This window comes from Grammomys surdaster, unplaced genomic scaffold (assembly GCF_004785775.1).
Source record: "Grammomys surdaster isolate TR1022 unplaced genomic scaffold, NIH_TR_1.0 344, whole genome shotgun sequence".
In the NCBI taxonomy this organism is placed as follows: domain Eukaryota; kingdom Metazoa; phylum Chordata; class Mammalia; order Rodentia; family Muridae; genus Grammomys; species Grammomys surdaster.
In genome coordinates, this window is record NW_021604763.1 from 2,060,964 (window position 1) to 2,076,711 (window position 15,748).

General features: G+C 47.7%; 2 protein-coding genes across 2 annotated transcripts; both read right to left on the bottom strand.

The window, feature by feature from the left end:
• Positions 1–4,895: 4,895 nt before the first annotated feature.
• LOC114630809 (olfactory receptor 13C7-like) lies at positions 4,896–5,846 on the bottom strand. Its single transcript, XM_028779143.1, has one exon. It carries the CDS (start codon positions 5,844–5,846, stop codon positions 4,896–4,898), a length of 951 nt encoding a protein of 316 aa, XP_028634976.1.
• An 8,237-nt stretch (positions 5,847–14,083) lies between these two features.
• Positions 14,084–15,022, bottom strand: LOC114630805 (olfactory receptor 13J1-like). The gene has a single exon (XM_028779138.1). It carries the CDS (start codon positions 15,020–15,022, stop codon positions 14,084–14,086), a length of 939 nt encoding a protein of 312 aa, XP_028634971.1.
• Positions 15,023–15,748: the final 726 nt, after the last annotated feature.

Below are 15,748 nucleotides of genomic sequence, written 5' to 3' on the forward strand. Positions count from 1 at the left end.
GCTACTATTTTAAGCTTCCATTTTTTTCTTGCATGACAGAAATAATCTTGTATAAATTGAGATTTCTTTCTTAGTGTGTGTGTGTGTGTGTGTGTGTGTGTGTGTGTGTGTGTGTGTGAGAGAGAGAGAGAGAGAGAGAGAGAGAGAGAGAGAGAGAGAGAGACTGAGTGACTCTCACTATATATATAGTTTGTTCTGGCTCAGATCTCATGGTCCTCTGGGTCCTGGAATTGCAGACATGGACACCATACCTGGCAGCTGGACTTGTTCTTTTCCCATGGGTTCATAGCTGAGTTTTGAGGGTCTTGTATGCTGAGATACTAGAACATTCTTTCTGGTCCCCAGTATCCATAGTTTACCATTTTCTGAGAGTTCAGTCAACCCAACTGGTTCCCAGTCAGCAATCAGACATGCTGAGAGTTTTCTTGTTCTGTCTGTGTAGCCCCGAGTTCCTGCACCCCATTCTGTGCCACATGAGATGTTCTTGATTGGCTATCCAGACACAACATGAAGCTGGTTCTCTTCTGGGGTCCTATGCTGGGTTTTACTTGATAGGTCAAAAGATGAGTTATTTTCTCTTTTAAGCTCCGTAGATGGAGCCAGGGCTTTGCTCCTGTCTCTTTAGGCAACCTAGGACAGTGCTCGCTTCTCCCTTCCTCCTCAGCCCTGCCGCTTGTCAGTCTGGAGAAGGAGCCAGCCTCCATTTCTACCAAATCCTCTCTCTGTGCCTTAAGTCCTTTCTATTCTCTTCACAGACCAAGCCTTTGAAACTCAGAACCTAGAAAATAGCACTTTATTCTTTACTCTCTATAATCAAATCTCTTCTCTGAGGCACTGAGTACAGAATAAAGTAGCTGACTGAGTGGCCAGGAGTGAAGGTGTGTAGGCTGGGTGTCCGTTCCCGTATTAAAAGTGCTATTCTTGGGCCAAGTATGGTGGTGCATGCCTTTACCCTGGCATTCTGGGGCTAGGAGCTGGTGAGTTAACACGAGTGAGAGCCAGCCAAGGTTACATAGACCCTCTCTTAAAGAAAAATAAAGTAAAATAAAATAAAATGGCTGGAGAAATGGCTCAGCAGTTAAGAGCATGCATTGCTGTTCAGAGGACCTAAGTTCAATTTCCTGTATCCAGTTACTGGCTAAGACGCCTGTAACCACAGCTCCAGGGGACACACTACCTCTGGGCTCCATGGGCACCTCTCCACACAAGTGGCATACACTCACACAGACACAAACACACATACACATGATTAAAAATAATAGATTTTTTTTAAAAAGAAGAAATGCTATTCTTTACCTTATCTATGGCCGTACCACCCTCAGTACACTCATGCTTATATGATCTCAGAAGCTAAGCAGGGCTGGGGCTGGCTAGTACTTGGAAAGGAGATAGGTCATTCTCACCCTAAGATAGGTAGAATTGGCCATGAGGATGGTTGACCCAATAGCCAGGGCTCAGGACTGACTCAAGAGAAGGCAATGAAGAGGGAAGAGAGTTGGGACACCCTACTCTGTTGGGGGTTGGAAGGGACTTCTGGTGAGGGGGATCTTGAGTGGGTAAGATGTTGGGAACATTTCTCTGTGGTCATGAGCACCCATCTTTTATTCCTTTCCTGAGACACTCATTCCCTCTGGACCCCGCCACTAATGTACTTAGGACATGGGATGTACTGCCCAGCCTGGTGTACACACTAGAAACACAGGTCAGGACATGGTTGGAAAGGGTTCCAATGATGGGGAGAGACAGAGGTAGGAAAGACTGATAGATACTTAGGGACCTGTGAGAGTGAAGTGGTCTTGGGGAGAGGGAGAGGGGGAGGGAAAGATAAGCAGCTAATGGTGTTTTGAGGAGAGAGTTGGTGTGCTCTACTTTTTGGGAGAAGGGAAATGAAAACATTCCCTTACATACTGGAAGCATTTAAGCAGAAGAGCAGCGTGAACAAACATGTTTTGATGGCTGGTGTGAAGGACGTGTTTGGGGGAGGAGAGTCAGTGACAGAGCACCACAGTATTGAAAGAGAAATGGTGGGGGCTCCTAACAGTGGAAGGAGGAGACGTTAGACCATCAGCGCCCGATGGCATGTGTGGTGTGTGGTGTGTGCCATGTGAAAGTCTAGGATGTCCGCTCTCTTTGACTTGGACTATGGCTCCGTTCCCTGAAATGATGACCTCAGGATTCAGGATGATGAGTACAGTCTGAGACATTTAGAATTAGAGATATTTGTCGGAGGAGCCAGCAATAAGGCAGGAGTGGACAAAGCAACTGAACCAGACCTGAGTCCTTAGTTGTCTGCTGCCTTGGATCATTGGGAACATCTAAGATCCAGCATGCCTGGTCCATCGTGTAGACAGACAGGGCTGCAGCCAGTACTTACTGCTGTTTCCTTGCATGAATCTGTACACACAGACACCCATACCACACTGCTTGGAGCATACCTAGTAACACCAGTTCAGTGTTGCCAGGTGGTGATGCAAGAACCTCCGTGTGGACAATTCAGTTCCACAGCCTTGTCAGGAAAGCCCTATTAGAGCTAGGGGGATGAGTTAGCATTGATAGCATCCTGCCCCACAGGAGCTCGCTCTCACATTGGTGACATGAACGTAAGCATGGACTCAGTCCCAAATGATGGGCCCCAACAAAAGAAGACACCTCAAAACACATCAGAAAATATGTGAGGGAGCTAGTGTCTAAAGTGGCCTGAAAACTTGACCTTGATGTGATTCGTGAAGAGCATGAGCAAAGATGGGAGGGCAGCCGTGGTACAGATGATGCACTTAGAGGTTGGCCATGTAGGGGAGGGGAAGTCATGCTGTGGAAGCAGGCCCTGAGGATTCAGCCATAGGAGTTTAGACTTAGAACTGTGAGAGTGGGGAGCCATGAATGGTGCCGCACGGGGTGCTGTAGAGATCATGGGTAATTAACAAACATTACCCCAGAGAACACTAAAATGCATCGACATTGTATTAAGGAATGCAAACAAAAGTACTTTGTTTTGATTTAAAATTTTTCTTATTTTTTGAGAAAGGGTCTCACTGTGTAGCCCTGGCTGGCTCAAATCTCACTATGTACACCAGGCTGACCCTAAACCCATGGAGATCCGCCTGCCTCTTCTCCCAAGTGCTGAAATTAAAGAAATGCACCACCATGCTTTACTTTCTTGGAGTAATTTGACCAAAAATGAGCCAAAATTTGAAACCTTCAGTGTCCTTCTGTGTCTTCTGTTTGTAGTCTGTGGTTACTGGCCTATGTATAGTCTGACTATTGTGTACATGTGTCTGATGTCTGACTGTCCTTGTTTCTTATCTGTTCTGTGTCTGAATGTGTCCCTGTCCCTGTGTCTGTCTGATCTCTGGTTGTCCTGTATCTATCTCTAAAACTGGCTTTGAGGTATATTTATAGACCAGCACAGGCAATATGGCATAGGACACAAATGAGGAGTTCTTACCAAAATCTTAAACAGAGTTTTAAAAAGGAAGTAACTTTCCTGCTCCCAATTGACCCAGGATAGTAAGCAAAACCACACAGAGGTTATTAACCTATAACCACACAGAGGTTATTAACCTATAACCACAGGGGTTATGAACCTATATCCACATGTTGCTTTCAACATTTATGTCAGGCATTTGTTTTAAAGTTGCTTCCAACCCATTAGCTGGTTTTAGCAGATGATTACCACAACATGCACACAGTATTCTGGGTCGAGGCATGGACAGGCACATAAGATTAAAACTGTGCATTATTAGGTTGAAAAGCTGCTTGCATGGGGAAATCCAACACCTAGTAAGACTAGTTACATTGTTCTCTTAAAAGCCAAGTTAAGCTGAGCACATAGTAGGACATCAGGCTTAGTACACAGTCTTAAATAATCTCAAGGGGTATTATTTACTATGAGGTCTGTCAAAAGTTCAGTCTTTTAGTACAAGATTAGACTTATACAATCTTGGGAGTGGTTAGATCATGCAAGCTGGAATCTCTGCATTTGGCACTGGGCCAGAAGCTTTTCCAGGTCTGCTGGTCTGGCAGTCAAGCCATGGTTGTGAGGAAAGAATTAGAGTTGAAGAAACAAAAAGAAAACTGTCCAGCTCTTTCCAAGCTTAACTTCTCACAAGGCCTGCAGAGAAGTGAGTTTTTGACACATGGCTGCACTTGGCCCAGTTTGAGAACAGCTTAGAGATGGTATCTGGCTAGAACTGCATTGGCTGCTGCAAACAAGGTTGTGACGTGAGTGCTCCTCAGGGCTGGGTGTTGCTCACTTTGGCTTCCCAGTTTCTGTGCATGTTTCTCGTGGGCAACTCTTAACCAAACCCATGCAAAGGAAAACTCTTGGAAGCACGCTTTTGGCCTAGTTTGCCTGTCCTGGTACAAAGCTGCCATTAGTAAGTAAGCTAACTCTGGTGGGATTTTGAACCTTGCATGAGTCTGTGAAGGAGAGATTAGGGCAGAGGAAATCAAGTCCCTACACCCTCTTGGGCTGACTTTGATCATTAGGCTTTTGTTGATCATTAAGGTTTTCAAAACTCTCCAGTCCTTTCCTTTCGTTCAGGCATGTGCCAGCCTGGGCTTCCCCTCCTCCTTGTGTTAGTTGCGGCCCTGTGTTGGCCACTGAGACCCAAGAGTGGAAGTGCCCGTGTCACTTCTAGGTAGAGGCTGTGCGAGTCCATGCAGGCCTGTTTACTTCTCCTTTCCCTGGCCATGGTTATCAGCAGCATTCCGGATTGTAACTATATTATCCTGAGTCCCAGAAGGGTGAAGCAGAGCAAAACCCTGGCCAAGCTTCAATAAACCCAAAGCATGAGTGAGAGACAGGCCTTAATGGTTTTTAAGTCACTGAAAAATTAAAGTCATTACCACAATAGAACTTAGTCTCTGCTGACTGACAAAGACTAGGCTAAGAATTAAAAGTGGGACATTTTCCTGGTGAGGAGACCTCCCCGTACCAGAGCTGTGAAAGCAGCTTTCACCTCTGTGTTCCTCAGACTATAGATGAAGGCATTCAGTGAGGGGGCCACAATCGCATAGAGTAACGTGACAATCTTATCCACACTGGGGTCTTTGTCTTTCGGCTTGAGGTACATGAAGGAGATGGTTCCATAGAAAATCACCACCACTGTGAGGTGGGCAGAGCAGGTGGAGAAGGCCTTGCTCCGGCCTGCAGCAGAGGGCATCCTCAAGATAGCAGCCAGAATGAAAATGTAAGAGAGGCATATGAGCAGAAGTGGGGTCATTGTCAGGACAGTTGTGGCCACCATTAATATCAGTGCATTGAGGGAAATGTCCCCACAGGCCAGTTTCAGCACTGCCAAGATCTCACAGAAGAAATGGTTGATGATGTAATGACCACAGAAGGGGAGGCGCCAGGCAAGGATGGACTGCAGGAGCGAGTTGGCAAAGCCTGTTCCCCAGCTTATTACCGACATCTGTATGCATAGCTGCCCATTCATGAGCTCTGAGTAGCGAAGCGGCTGGCAGATAGCCATGTACCGGTCGTAGGCCATCACAGCCAGAAGCAGGCACTCGGTAGCACCTAGGGCCAGGGTCATGTACATCTGCAGGGCACAGCTGGGGAAGGAGATGGTCCTGTGGACATCCAGGAAGTTGAGGAGCATCATAGGTGTGAAGGAAGAGGTACCACAGATGTCTATGAGAGAGAGGTTGCTGATGAAGAAGTACATGGGGCTGTGCAGGTGGGGGTCCAGCACAATCAGCCCCACAAGGAAGGAGTTTCCTAGTAGTGTTATACAGTAGATAACCAGACAAAGCACAAACAGAACAATCTCTAGGCTGTGGTGGTCCTGTAGTCCCAGCAGGACATACTCTGTCACTGCTGTGTGGTTTGTCTGATCCATCTCATGTCTTCTTTTGCCACCAGGACCACTCAGCCTTGGCTGGATGGAAAATGAACAAGACAGGTGAGGGACCTGTGGCAGGTCAGCCCCTCTCTCTGGAATTTAGTTCCATCATCTGTATAATGAGAGAGTTGGGCTTTAGGTCTGCAGCTTGCCCTTTCAGCTTGCAGTTCTATTGACATAGCCAGGGGAGAGCATGTCACATTTTGGTCCCCTAAACTCTTCACTGTTCTCTACAGCAGTGCTCAGAGGAGGCAGGAGACTCACATTTGATGCCCAAGTCTCTATCTTCCTGCGCACTAATATTACAGGTGTGCACTGTCACACCCAAGCTTGTCATGTGTTCTTGACTGTTCAAAGGAATCCCTTTTTTAATCGTGGCTTCCTTTGACAATGGTGTCCACCGCATTCCCACTTCATGTATCCACTGGGTATTTACTGAGTACCTGTTCTGTGCTAGGTATTGTTTCAGAGCCTGAGCCTCCAAAAGAAATAAAGAGAGAGAGGGAAAAAAAGTCATACCTGTATAGTTATTGCCGGGAGGCAAGAGGTGCTCCAGAAGTCAGGTGTTTGGTGGATGCTGCCACCTAGCACAGGATGTGTGAGTCTGATTGCTGGTCATCTCTCTTTAAGTAGTTGCAGGACAGTCTCTTGATTTTAAAAGCAAGATACAAGAGCATGCATGCTCAGGAGAGCTGCTGCTGGTCATGGGGTTTAATCTGCTTCTGAAGGCCTGTGAGCCTGTGCTAAGCACTGTGGACACAGCAGAGAAGCTGTGGCTTCTGCTTCTCTGAAGTTTAAAACCATTCACCCTCTCGCTCTCAGTGACCTTGGACACAATGCTTCCTCTCTTGGGGTTTTGGTTCCTTGGGAGTCTCTCAAGAAGTCAAACCTGAACTCTGAAGAGACTAGTTAACTTAGTCATCATTGGATGTGTGGTTACAAAAAGACCTGGTTCAGTTCAACTCCTGGCAGTTGTAAATCAGGTGGAAGCATAAACCCATCTCTCTGTCCTTTTCTTCATTACTCTCTCACAAAAGGCCAAGTAGGATGGCAGAGACATTTGGGGCTTTTGTTAACACTCTGCTTTACTCTCCTACCTCACGCGAACTGCATCCATTCTACACACTGGCTTCAGTCTTGATAGAGTACATCCATCATTAGATAAAAGTACCCATAATCCAGGCTCATTGCTCTTCCTGTGAGAGGTCCTTAGGCTGGACCGGCATTTCTCACCCTTTCCTCGAGGCTCAGCTTGCATACCTTCCCTGTGTGGCTGCCTCATATGGTTCTGACCACCCTGGTAGCAGGATGCTCTTCTGGCTGTTATCAGACGGATTTCACTGTATTGTGTTATGGCTCCCCCCATCATGCTCTGACTAGACTATTGAATAGTGAGTTATTGAAGTGAAAGGGATACATCCAATTTGTTACCATGGTCCTCCTGTGTCCTGTCCCCAAAAAGACCAATGGTTGCCATTTCAACTGAACCATGTGTTGAGATGGCTGCTATCACTCTGCCCCATGTAGTGATCTCTGATATGAAGACTCCTCTGCTGTCACCAGAAAGATGTAGCTGTTGAGATTGCTAGAAGAGGCTTTTGGAGAGTGGCAGTGTCCTGTCTGAGAATAGCTGCTTTTTGGGGAGAGCACATCAGGAGCATTGTGGGCTTCATCACAGCCTCAGGGTCTGTTCATGACACATGAAGGCAATGAGAACTAATCCATTTTAAGTGAAGAAAATACCAGTTGCCAGGCAACCAGCAGCTTCAACTCACAACTTGGACACATGATGGGCCATATCAGTCAGGATGTGCTGGGTTGTGCTGTAGTAACACATACAACCTCATAATTTTAGCTGTCTTAACATGACAAATGTGTCTTTCTTAGTATTCACATAGTGTGGATTCTGGAGTGCTCTTTTAGAGACTGGCTAAGAGAGGCCTCTGCCACTTGGGATATCATCAGTTATTTCTGGGAAGGACACTGTAGAATAAACCCACCATCGTTTAAATGCTCACACCCAGAGGTGCCACACTGTATGTACATCTTCTCGCAAACTACTGGGCCTGTGTAGTCCCACCACATGTTCAGAAGAGCGAGAACCGGTAAGGTTACAGCATATCAGCACTGCATTTGGGCACCTTGGCATCTCACAGCACAATCAAATCCATTCTAAATAAGGCATGGTGGTACATGCATGAGAATCGTAAGTTTGAAATCAGTCTGGTCTACCTGGAGAGTACCAGGTCAGATTTTTTTTTTAAACAAGTGATTCTAGCATCTGTGTAGATGACACTGTTATGTCCCAGAAAAACACCATATTTAAAGAGCTATGAGACACTGACTGTCTCCCAGAACCACATCTCTGCTTTCTTCCTACTGTCTTACACCTTGTGGAGGCAGAAGCAAAACAGGGCTGAGTTCTGAAGTGGAAAGGAAGAGACCTGGGTTTGATTTCTAGCTTTTTGTTCTTATCCTGTTGTGTGACCTTGGCCAAGTTCTTCCAACTCAGAAAATGGAGCCATTCAGTTAGGTGATCTCTGGTCCTCTGTGACCTCCCAAACATTCCATTGTGTTGTTCCAGAAACTTCTAACCTAGAGGCCTGGCAGACTAGTGTTAGTTTGCAAGGTAATTATGACATTAGTTTCATTGCTGGTGAATCTAATGCTAACCATGAAATTCTTTAAAATGCAGGCTTCAGACATTAGTTTTATAGAAAGGAAGGGACATGATAAATAGAACGGTCTTTTTCCTTTAAATGCCTGGATTTCTACATCACCACTTCCACCAGGACTGTGTGACAGGGTTGTGAGAGAGGCCTTGGAGTCAGGCTGACCAGGGCCCACACACAGCTTTGCCGATTGCTAGCATCGGACAGAGAATGTAAAGGGTGGGTCTTTTGTAACTTTGCTCTGTGTATGCCAGTGGCTCTGGGGCTGGAGTGGTCCTTTACTAGGCCTGGATACCTGCACAGGAGAATGAGTTGTCTCCTTTCATAATTGCTCTGTGATAGCCTTGGGTCAGTCAGTCCATCCATCCATCCATCCATCCAACCATCCATACACCTCCCTCTTGCCCTGACAGGATTTTTTGTGTGGTCATTTTTTTTTTGAGACAGGGCCATTGACTATCCTGGAATTTGCTATACTGACCAGGCTGGCCTCAAATTTATAGTGACCCTGCTTCTGCCTCCCACATGCTGGGACTGCAAGTGTCACCACCATGCTTAGTTTGCCAACAAACAATCTTTTTCGAATCTTTGTTTCCTTACCTATCATAGGTAGATGGTGGTGTTTTCATAGAAGTGATGATATTTTAGGAATGCAGTGTGTGTGTGTGTGTGTGTGTGTGTGTGTATGTGTGTGTATGTGTGTGTGTGTAGTGAAGCTTTTAGGACAGAGAGAGCCTGGCTCATGGTAAATATTCAGCCAGTGTAGATATTACTATTGTCATGTAGTAAGTACTTCAGCTTTTAAATATTTTGAAAAAAAGTTACTGAGGATAACACACCGGATAAATGTTCCTTACCACAGGCTTGCTGACCCGGTAGCATAAGAATATGTGGGGATCTGGAGCCATGCTAGCTGATCTGAAGATTGCAGAGCTGGTGGGGTAGTCCTGAGCTCAGAACTAGGAGGTACAGTGTGCTAAGGTGGGTCAGGCTGAAGGGCCCCAAGGATCAGTGTCCAGGTCCCTTGTCACACAGCCTGCCTGCTCCCTTTCCAGGGACCACATAGTCCCTGCCCAATTTAAAGTTAAACTCTACGAGCTCACAAACTTTCAGGTTTGCCAGCTGAGGGACTAGGGCCCCTGGGACTCTCCAGATTCCTTGTCCTGTCCCAGGAGGTTCCTGCTGATGTGAGGTGGACAGAGAATGTGGGCCTTGTTGTAGCCTTGCCCCGTGTATTCCACAGGCTCTGGGGATGGAGTGGTCCTTTACTAGGCCTGGATGCCTGCACAGGAGAATGAGTTATCTCCTTTTATAGTTATTGTGTGGCCTTGGATGCATTCACCAAACTTTGAGGAAGGCTACTTACTGGGGGGAGTATGAGACCCCTCAACTGTGGGTAAGGGGTGTTTTAGAGGCAGAGATCAACTCAGACATGTGGATTTTCTTTTTTAAAACAGGTTTTCTCTTTCCTCTTCTGTTCCTGGCCTTCTACAATAGAGATACTATTTACAATTTAGATTACTAAAATACAACTATAAATAAGATAGTAGAATTTACAATGTTTCATACTATGCCATAATATATCTTCTGGAATTTTATCAGGAATACAAATCAAAGAGAAAAGTTATAGCATGATTAGCTCTTGGTTTCTATCTGCCTCTGTGATGGCCGAGCCCTGCTTGCTGCCTAGAGGGACACCTGGACCCAAGAAGTCTGAGATTAGCTCAGTGTCTCTTCAGCCTCCCAACCCCCAAGTTTGTATCCCGCACCACAGTAGATGGTGGCAGCATCTCTTATCCATTCAACAACAACAAAAAACTCCCCTGAAGCCCACGGCCCTTCCTCTTCCTCACCCTCATCTCTGCAACCCCAAACAGCAGACGGTAAATCACAAATATTATACCACATCGCTCCCGCTCTCAGTCACTTTACTCACGAGTGTCAAAATTCCCAACTCTTTCTGTTCCTCGCTCCCTCTCCCTCTCTCTGCTCACGTGGCTGAGGTTGTGGCATCAGCTTCCTCACTGCCCCATCCCCACCCCCCGAGCCCTTCAACTCTGGAGCAATGAGCCCTCCCACTTCTTAAAAAGAATACCACCCTTTCTTAGATTCAATGTCATATTTATTTAGAAATATTGAACAATATTGAAAGAACCAAGCGAACAATACTTATCTGTAACCTCATTGCCCAGAGAGGAAGCAACTGCTAATTAGCATCTCATCAGAGTTTTCCAGAATTTTCTATAGACTTAATCAAATATCCATGAGACAAATAATTTAAAAATAAGATTAGGGAGGCACTGAATGCGATGTTTTGTGGTCTGCTTTCTCCCCCTCCCGTTTATTACATTGTGATAATTTCCTAACATACAGTATTTCTTAAGAAATGTTTTTTCTACTGGCTGTATTGCATTATACTGTTGAACTCCACCAGGATTTGTTTAAACATTCTTTACCAATTGAACGTCAAGATTGGTATAGTTTTGTACTGTCGATTAATGTGTTTTATATTTTTATATACCAATCTTTAACTGCACCTTCAGGGTTTGTTTGTTTGTTTGTTTGTTTGAGAAGGTATCTGATGTAGCCTAGGATTACCTTTAGCCTCTGTCTCTTTAAGTGCTAAGATTACAGGCATGACCCCTCACTGGTTACAGCACTTGGGAAAGTGACCCCTACACCTTCCCTGGGTAGCACAGTGGGTCTGGCCCTGGTGGCAGCAAACGGACAAGCTGGCCCCAACGGAGTGAGCTAGGGAGAGCTGCCCTGCCACTTATCTGCCCTGGACAAGGAACAGAAGGCCTCTCCATGTCTCAGGCATGCAGGAGAGCTGGGCCCGGGCCATGAGAGCTGGAGAGCAGCCCTGCCCCTCACTGGCTGCAGTATTCTGGAGATCAGGCCCTATGCCTCCTCTGGGCAGCTAGAGCTAGTAGAGCCTGGTGTTGAGGGCACAGGTGAGCCAGCCCTGAGGGCAGGAGAGCAGGAGAGCTGGCGCTGGCCCTTGCCAGCTGCTGCATTGGGCAAGCTAGCTGGGGCAAGCTAGCTAGAGCTCCCCCTAGTGGTGTGGGTGCTGAAGAACTACTGGGATGACCAGCTCAGCCACCACCCAGGCTGAGAGCCAGGGTTTTGAGTTGGCTCACCCCAACATCTATTCTATGTATGATCTGCTGGAGCTCTCAAAGGGGCTGGTCCTGCAGATCCAAAGCTGCAGGATCTCCATGACCCAGGGCAACAGCAGGGTAACTGAGAGGAGTCCCCAAGAAGATCAGATAGTATAGCAGAAGCCTTGAAACAGACCAATGACTCATTGCAATGAACAATTGCTATGATCAAGTAAAGGTGTGTGGACAAAGGGGAATACTGTGGGGCACGCTGTGACACACCACAGCTTCCATGATGACACTTGTTTTTTTTTTTTTTTCTGTAGGGATGGTTTTGTTTTTATGTATATGAATGTTTGCCTAGTTGTCTGTATGTGCACCATGTGTGAAGTGTCCATGGAGTCCAGAAGAGGACACTGGACACCCTGGACCTGGAGTGACAGTAGACAGCTGTGAGATCCTCTGCAAGAGCAATGAGCACTCTGGCCTGCTGGGCCTTCCTCCATCCAGTGCTTAGTTCTCATCCTCAAGTGGTTCTTTTCTAGATGGAGTTGTCAGGTGTATTATTTAGAGTTAGAGGTAAGAAGGGAGTGTTAAGACGGTTAAACTCAAGGCACGGACATTCTGGACCCAAGTAAGCAGAATTCTTTGCTGTTTTGAGATGTCTTTAGGATAACGAGCACCTCCTCTGTGGGCAGTTTGGGTTTTATTAGTTGTGTTGAAGTTTCTTGACTCTCGGCCAGCTGGACGTGCCGACTAGATCCCAGGGGGAGTGGCTTCTGTCCCCTGCCCTGCTCCTTAATGTCTGATCTCTCTCTAGCCTGCCTCATTGAGAGTCCCAAGGGAAGGAAGCAGGCCCAGTAGAGGAATGGAAGGCTTGTGTGGGGCTGTGGTGGCCTGCAGCCAGCTAGCAGGAGGGCCAGATTGCTGCTTGGAGGTCAGCCTTGCCATGGTGCAGATGATGCAGGGCCCTGAGGGTGGGTGGGGACTGGATGTGATCTGTGGCTCTGGGTTCGTGTGGCTCATAAGCTTCCCAGACAGGGAAACTGTGGGAGACTGAGCAGACAGGGGGGTCAGCTGTGGAGGGCCCAGGGGTGGGGTGATGAGGGACATAGCAAGCGCCCCCAAATCGGATGAGGCAGGAATACTGGAAGCTGTTGGAGGGGTTGGAGAGAAACCCCAGCTTGAGATTGCTCTGGGTGGCCAGTGCCCTGTGACCAGACAGGTCTGGGCTCTCGTGCTTTGGGCCTAACCCCTGTCTCTGCTGTCAGCTCTCAGAGGACTAGGCCTTCCCTAACCTCTATGGACTTCATCCTAGCTCTGTTCAGATTGGGGGAGAACTCTGTACTACCACAAGTATCTCTACATTTTTTGTTTTTTTTAAAATTATTTATGCATAGGAGTATACCATAGCTGTCTTCAGACACACCAGAAGAGAACATGAGATACCATCACAGATGGTTGTGAGCCACCATGTGGTTTCTGGGAATTGAACTCAGGATCTCTGGAAGAGCAGTGTTCTTAACCTCTGAGCCACCTCTCTCCAGCCCTGTGTCTCTACATTTCCATGTTCATGTATGTACTTCATAAACAAGTCCAGGGCTTGGAGTTAGGCCAGGCTGGATGTTGGGACCGAATAGAATGTGATGTTCTCTGTTCTTGGTACACGATTGGAAACCAAGGGCACAGGAGAGGAGCACATGGGTGTGAGCCTTGAAGGGGCAGGAAGCCCATCTGCACATGCATTGTGTGCTGGGCAGAGCTGCTTCATGGAGAGAACACAGAACTTGAGGGTGGGCAGTGTGGGAGAAGGGAAGGCTCATGCTTGGCTCTTTTTTTTTTTTTAAAGATTTATTTACTTTATTTATGAGTACACTATAGCTGTCTTCAGACACACCAGAAGAGGGCATCAAATCTCATTACGGATGGTTGTGAGCCACCATGTGGTTGCTGGGATTTGAACTCAGGACCTCTGGAAGAGCAGTCAGTGCTCTTAACCGCTGAGCCATCTCTCCAGCCCTCATGCTTGGTTCTTAAGATGGTCCTCCTGATGCCCCATGAGGGAGAGAGTGAAGCAGGCAATTCCAGGGATTATTATCTGTTTATTTATTTTCAGACTGGTCTTGCTATCACAGGCTGACATCAAATTTACCATCCTGCCTCAGTTTCACAAATGCCGGTATTGTAAATGTGAGCCACTGCACTAGCCAAAGACTCTTGAGATCAGCCCAGAGGCTACTGTGGAGGCCCAGGGACAGGTGCTGGGCACTAGCCTGGGCCAGGACAGGGCAGGAGCAGAAGGTGACTTGCGAGTGATTCCGTGTCAGGATTAGTGGGATTTGGTGCTGTGTCTCTGGAGTGCAGATTCTCACAGCTCCATGCTCTGTCCCACAGTGGTATTGGCATAGGATATCCCACACAACAAGGCAAGACCCCTACCCATGCAGAGCCGTGCCCTCCCTCACCAACAGGCCCATCTGCTGCCCCAGACTTTCCTGGCAGCCTCCTTCACTTCCTTGTTCCTCAGGCTGTAGATAATGGGGTTCAACATGGGGGTTACCACAGCATAGAGGACTGTAAAGACCTGGTCTGAGATACGAGCCTCCTTGCTCTTGGGTTTCATGTACATGAAGATGATAGTGGTATAGAAAAGCAGGACCACAGCCAAGTGTGCCGAGCAGGTGGAGAAGGCTTTGCGGCGCCCCGTGGGTGAGGGCACCCTTAGGATGGTGGCCAGGATTAGCATGTAGGACAGGCAGATGAGGGTCAGGGGTACAGGCAGCAGGAGGATGGCCCCCACCAGCAGGAAGGCATCACTGACTGATGTGTCACCACAGGCCAGCTTCAGCACGGCCAGGATCTCACAGGTGAAGTGTCTGATCACGTGGTGGCCACAGAAGGGCAGCCTCATGGCGATGACCGTCTCTGTCACTGACTTGAAGAGGCAGAGCATCCAGGAGGTTCCTGCCAGCATCAGGCAGAGCCTGCGACTCATGAGCACAGGGTACCTGAGTGGCTGGCAAATGGCCAAGTAGCGGTCATAGGCCATGACGGCAAGCAGCAGGCACTCGGTGGAGCCTGTGGAGAGGCTCAGACACATCTGGATGGCACAACCAGTAAAGGAGATGGTCTTTTGGGATGACAAGAGGTGGACCAGCATCAGGGGTACAAAGGTAGTTGTGTAGCAGATGTCCAAAATGGAAAGATTACCCAGGAAAAAGTACATGGGTGTGTGTAGGCGGGCATCCAGTATGCTCACCACCACAATGGCCGTGTTCCCCAGCAAGGTTACCAGGTACATGACTGAGCACAGAGGAAAGAGTAGATGCTCCAAGGCCGGGTAGCCAGAAAATCCCTTCAAGATGAACTCAGAGACTGCGGTCTTGTTGTTGGGCTCCATACTTCAGGCTTCTGGTTGGATACACAAATGGGGCAGAAGGACAGAGGGTGCAGGCTGTAGGACCATAGAGATTGTTAAGGTCTTCTCCAGCTTGGCCACACTTTCTGTGACCTTGTGACAGACTCCTCACCCTCATTTCCTCCGTGTGAGAAAGGAGGGTGATTCAGAGCAGTGTTTCCCTAAGAGAGACTGTTCTTGGAGGTATGAGTAGGCAGTCTGAAGGATCACTGTGAGCCGATGCTGAATGAAAAACAGAGGGCTTTACTGGAGGACTTGGCTAATGTTTATCGGTAGCTCTCCAAAAGCAATGTAGGTCACGTGCTCCCAGACTCAGATGACCCTAGGGTCCCTTCCCGCACTTAATCTATCACAGATAGGTGACCCCCGAACAGACTCTGGGAGCTGATGAGTTGGATCAGAGGTCCTCAAACTTGAACTCTCACTGGACTCACTTGGAAGGCTGCCAAAACACACTTTGTTCTCCCCACAGTGTTTCTGGCTCAGGGGGGTCTGTGTGCGGCTGCAGATCTACTGGCCCATGCACCACACTTTCAGCTAGAGTGTCTCTGAAGGGCCTCCTGCCTTTCAGACAGTCTCCGAGCTATGCTGTTCCCACTATCTGGAACGTCCCGTTCATTTATCCCTCAGTGGTAGGGGTCTGGTTTGTCTCTTCAGGCCAGCTCTGGTCTCTACACACCCTATGCTTTCTGTCTCGGGGAGCTGCTG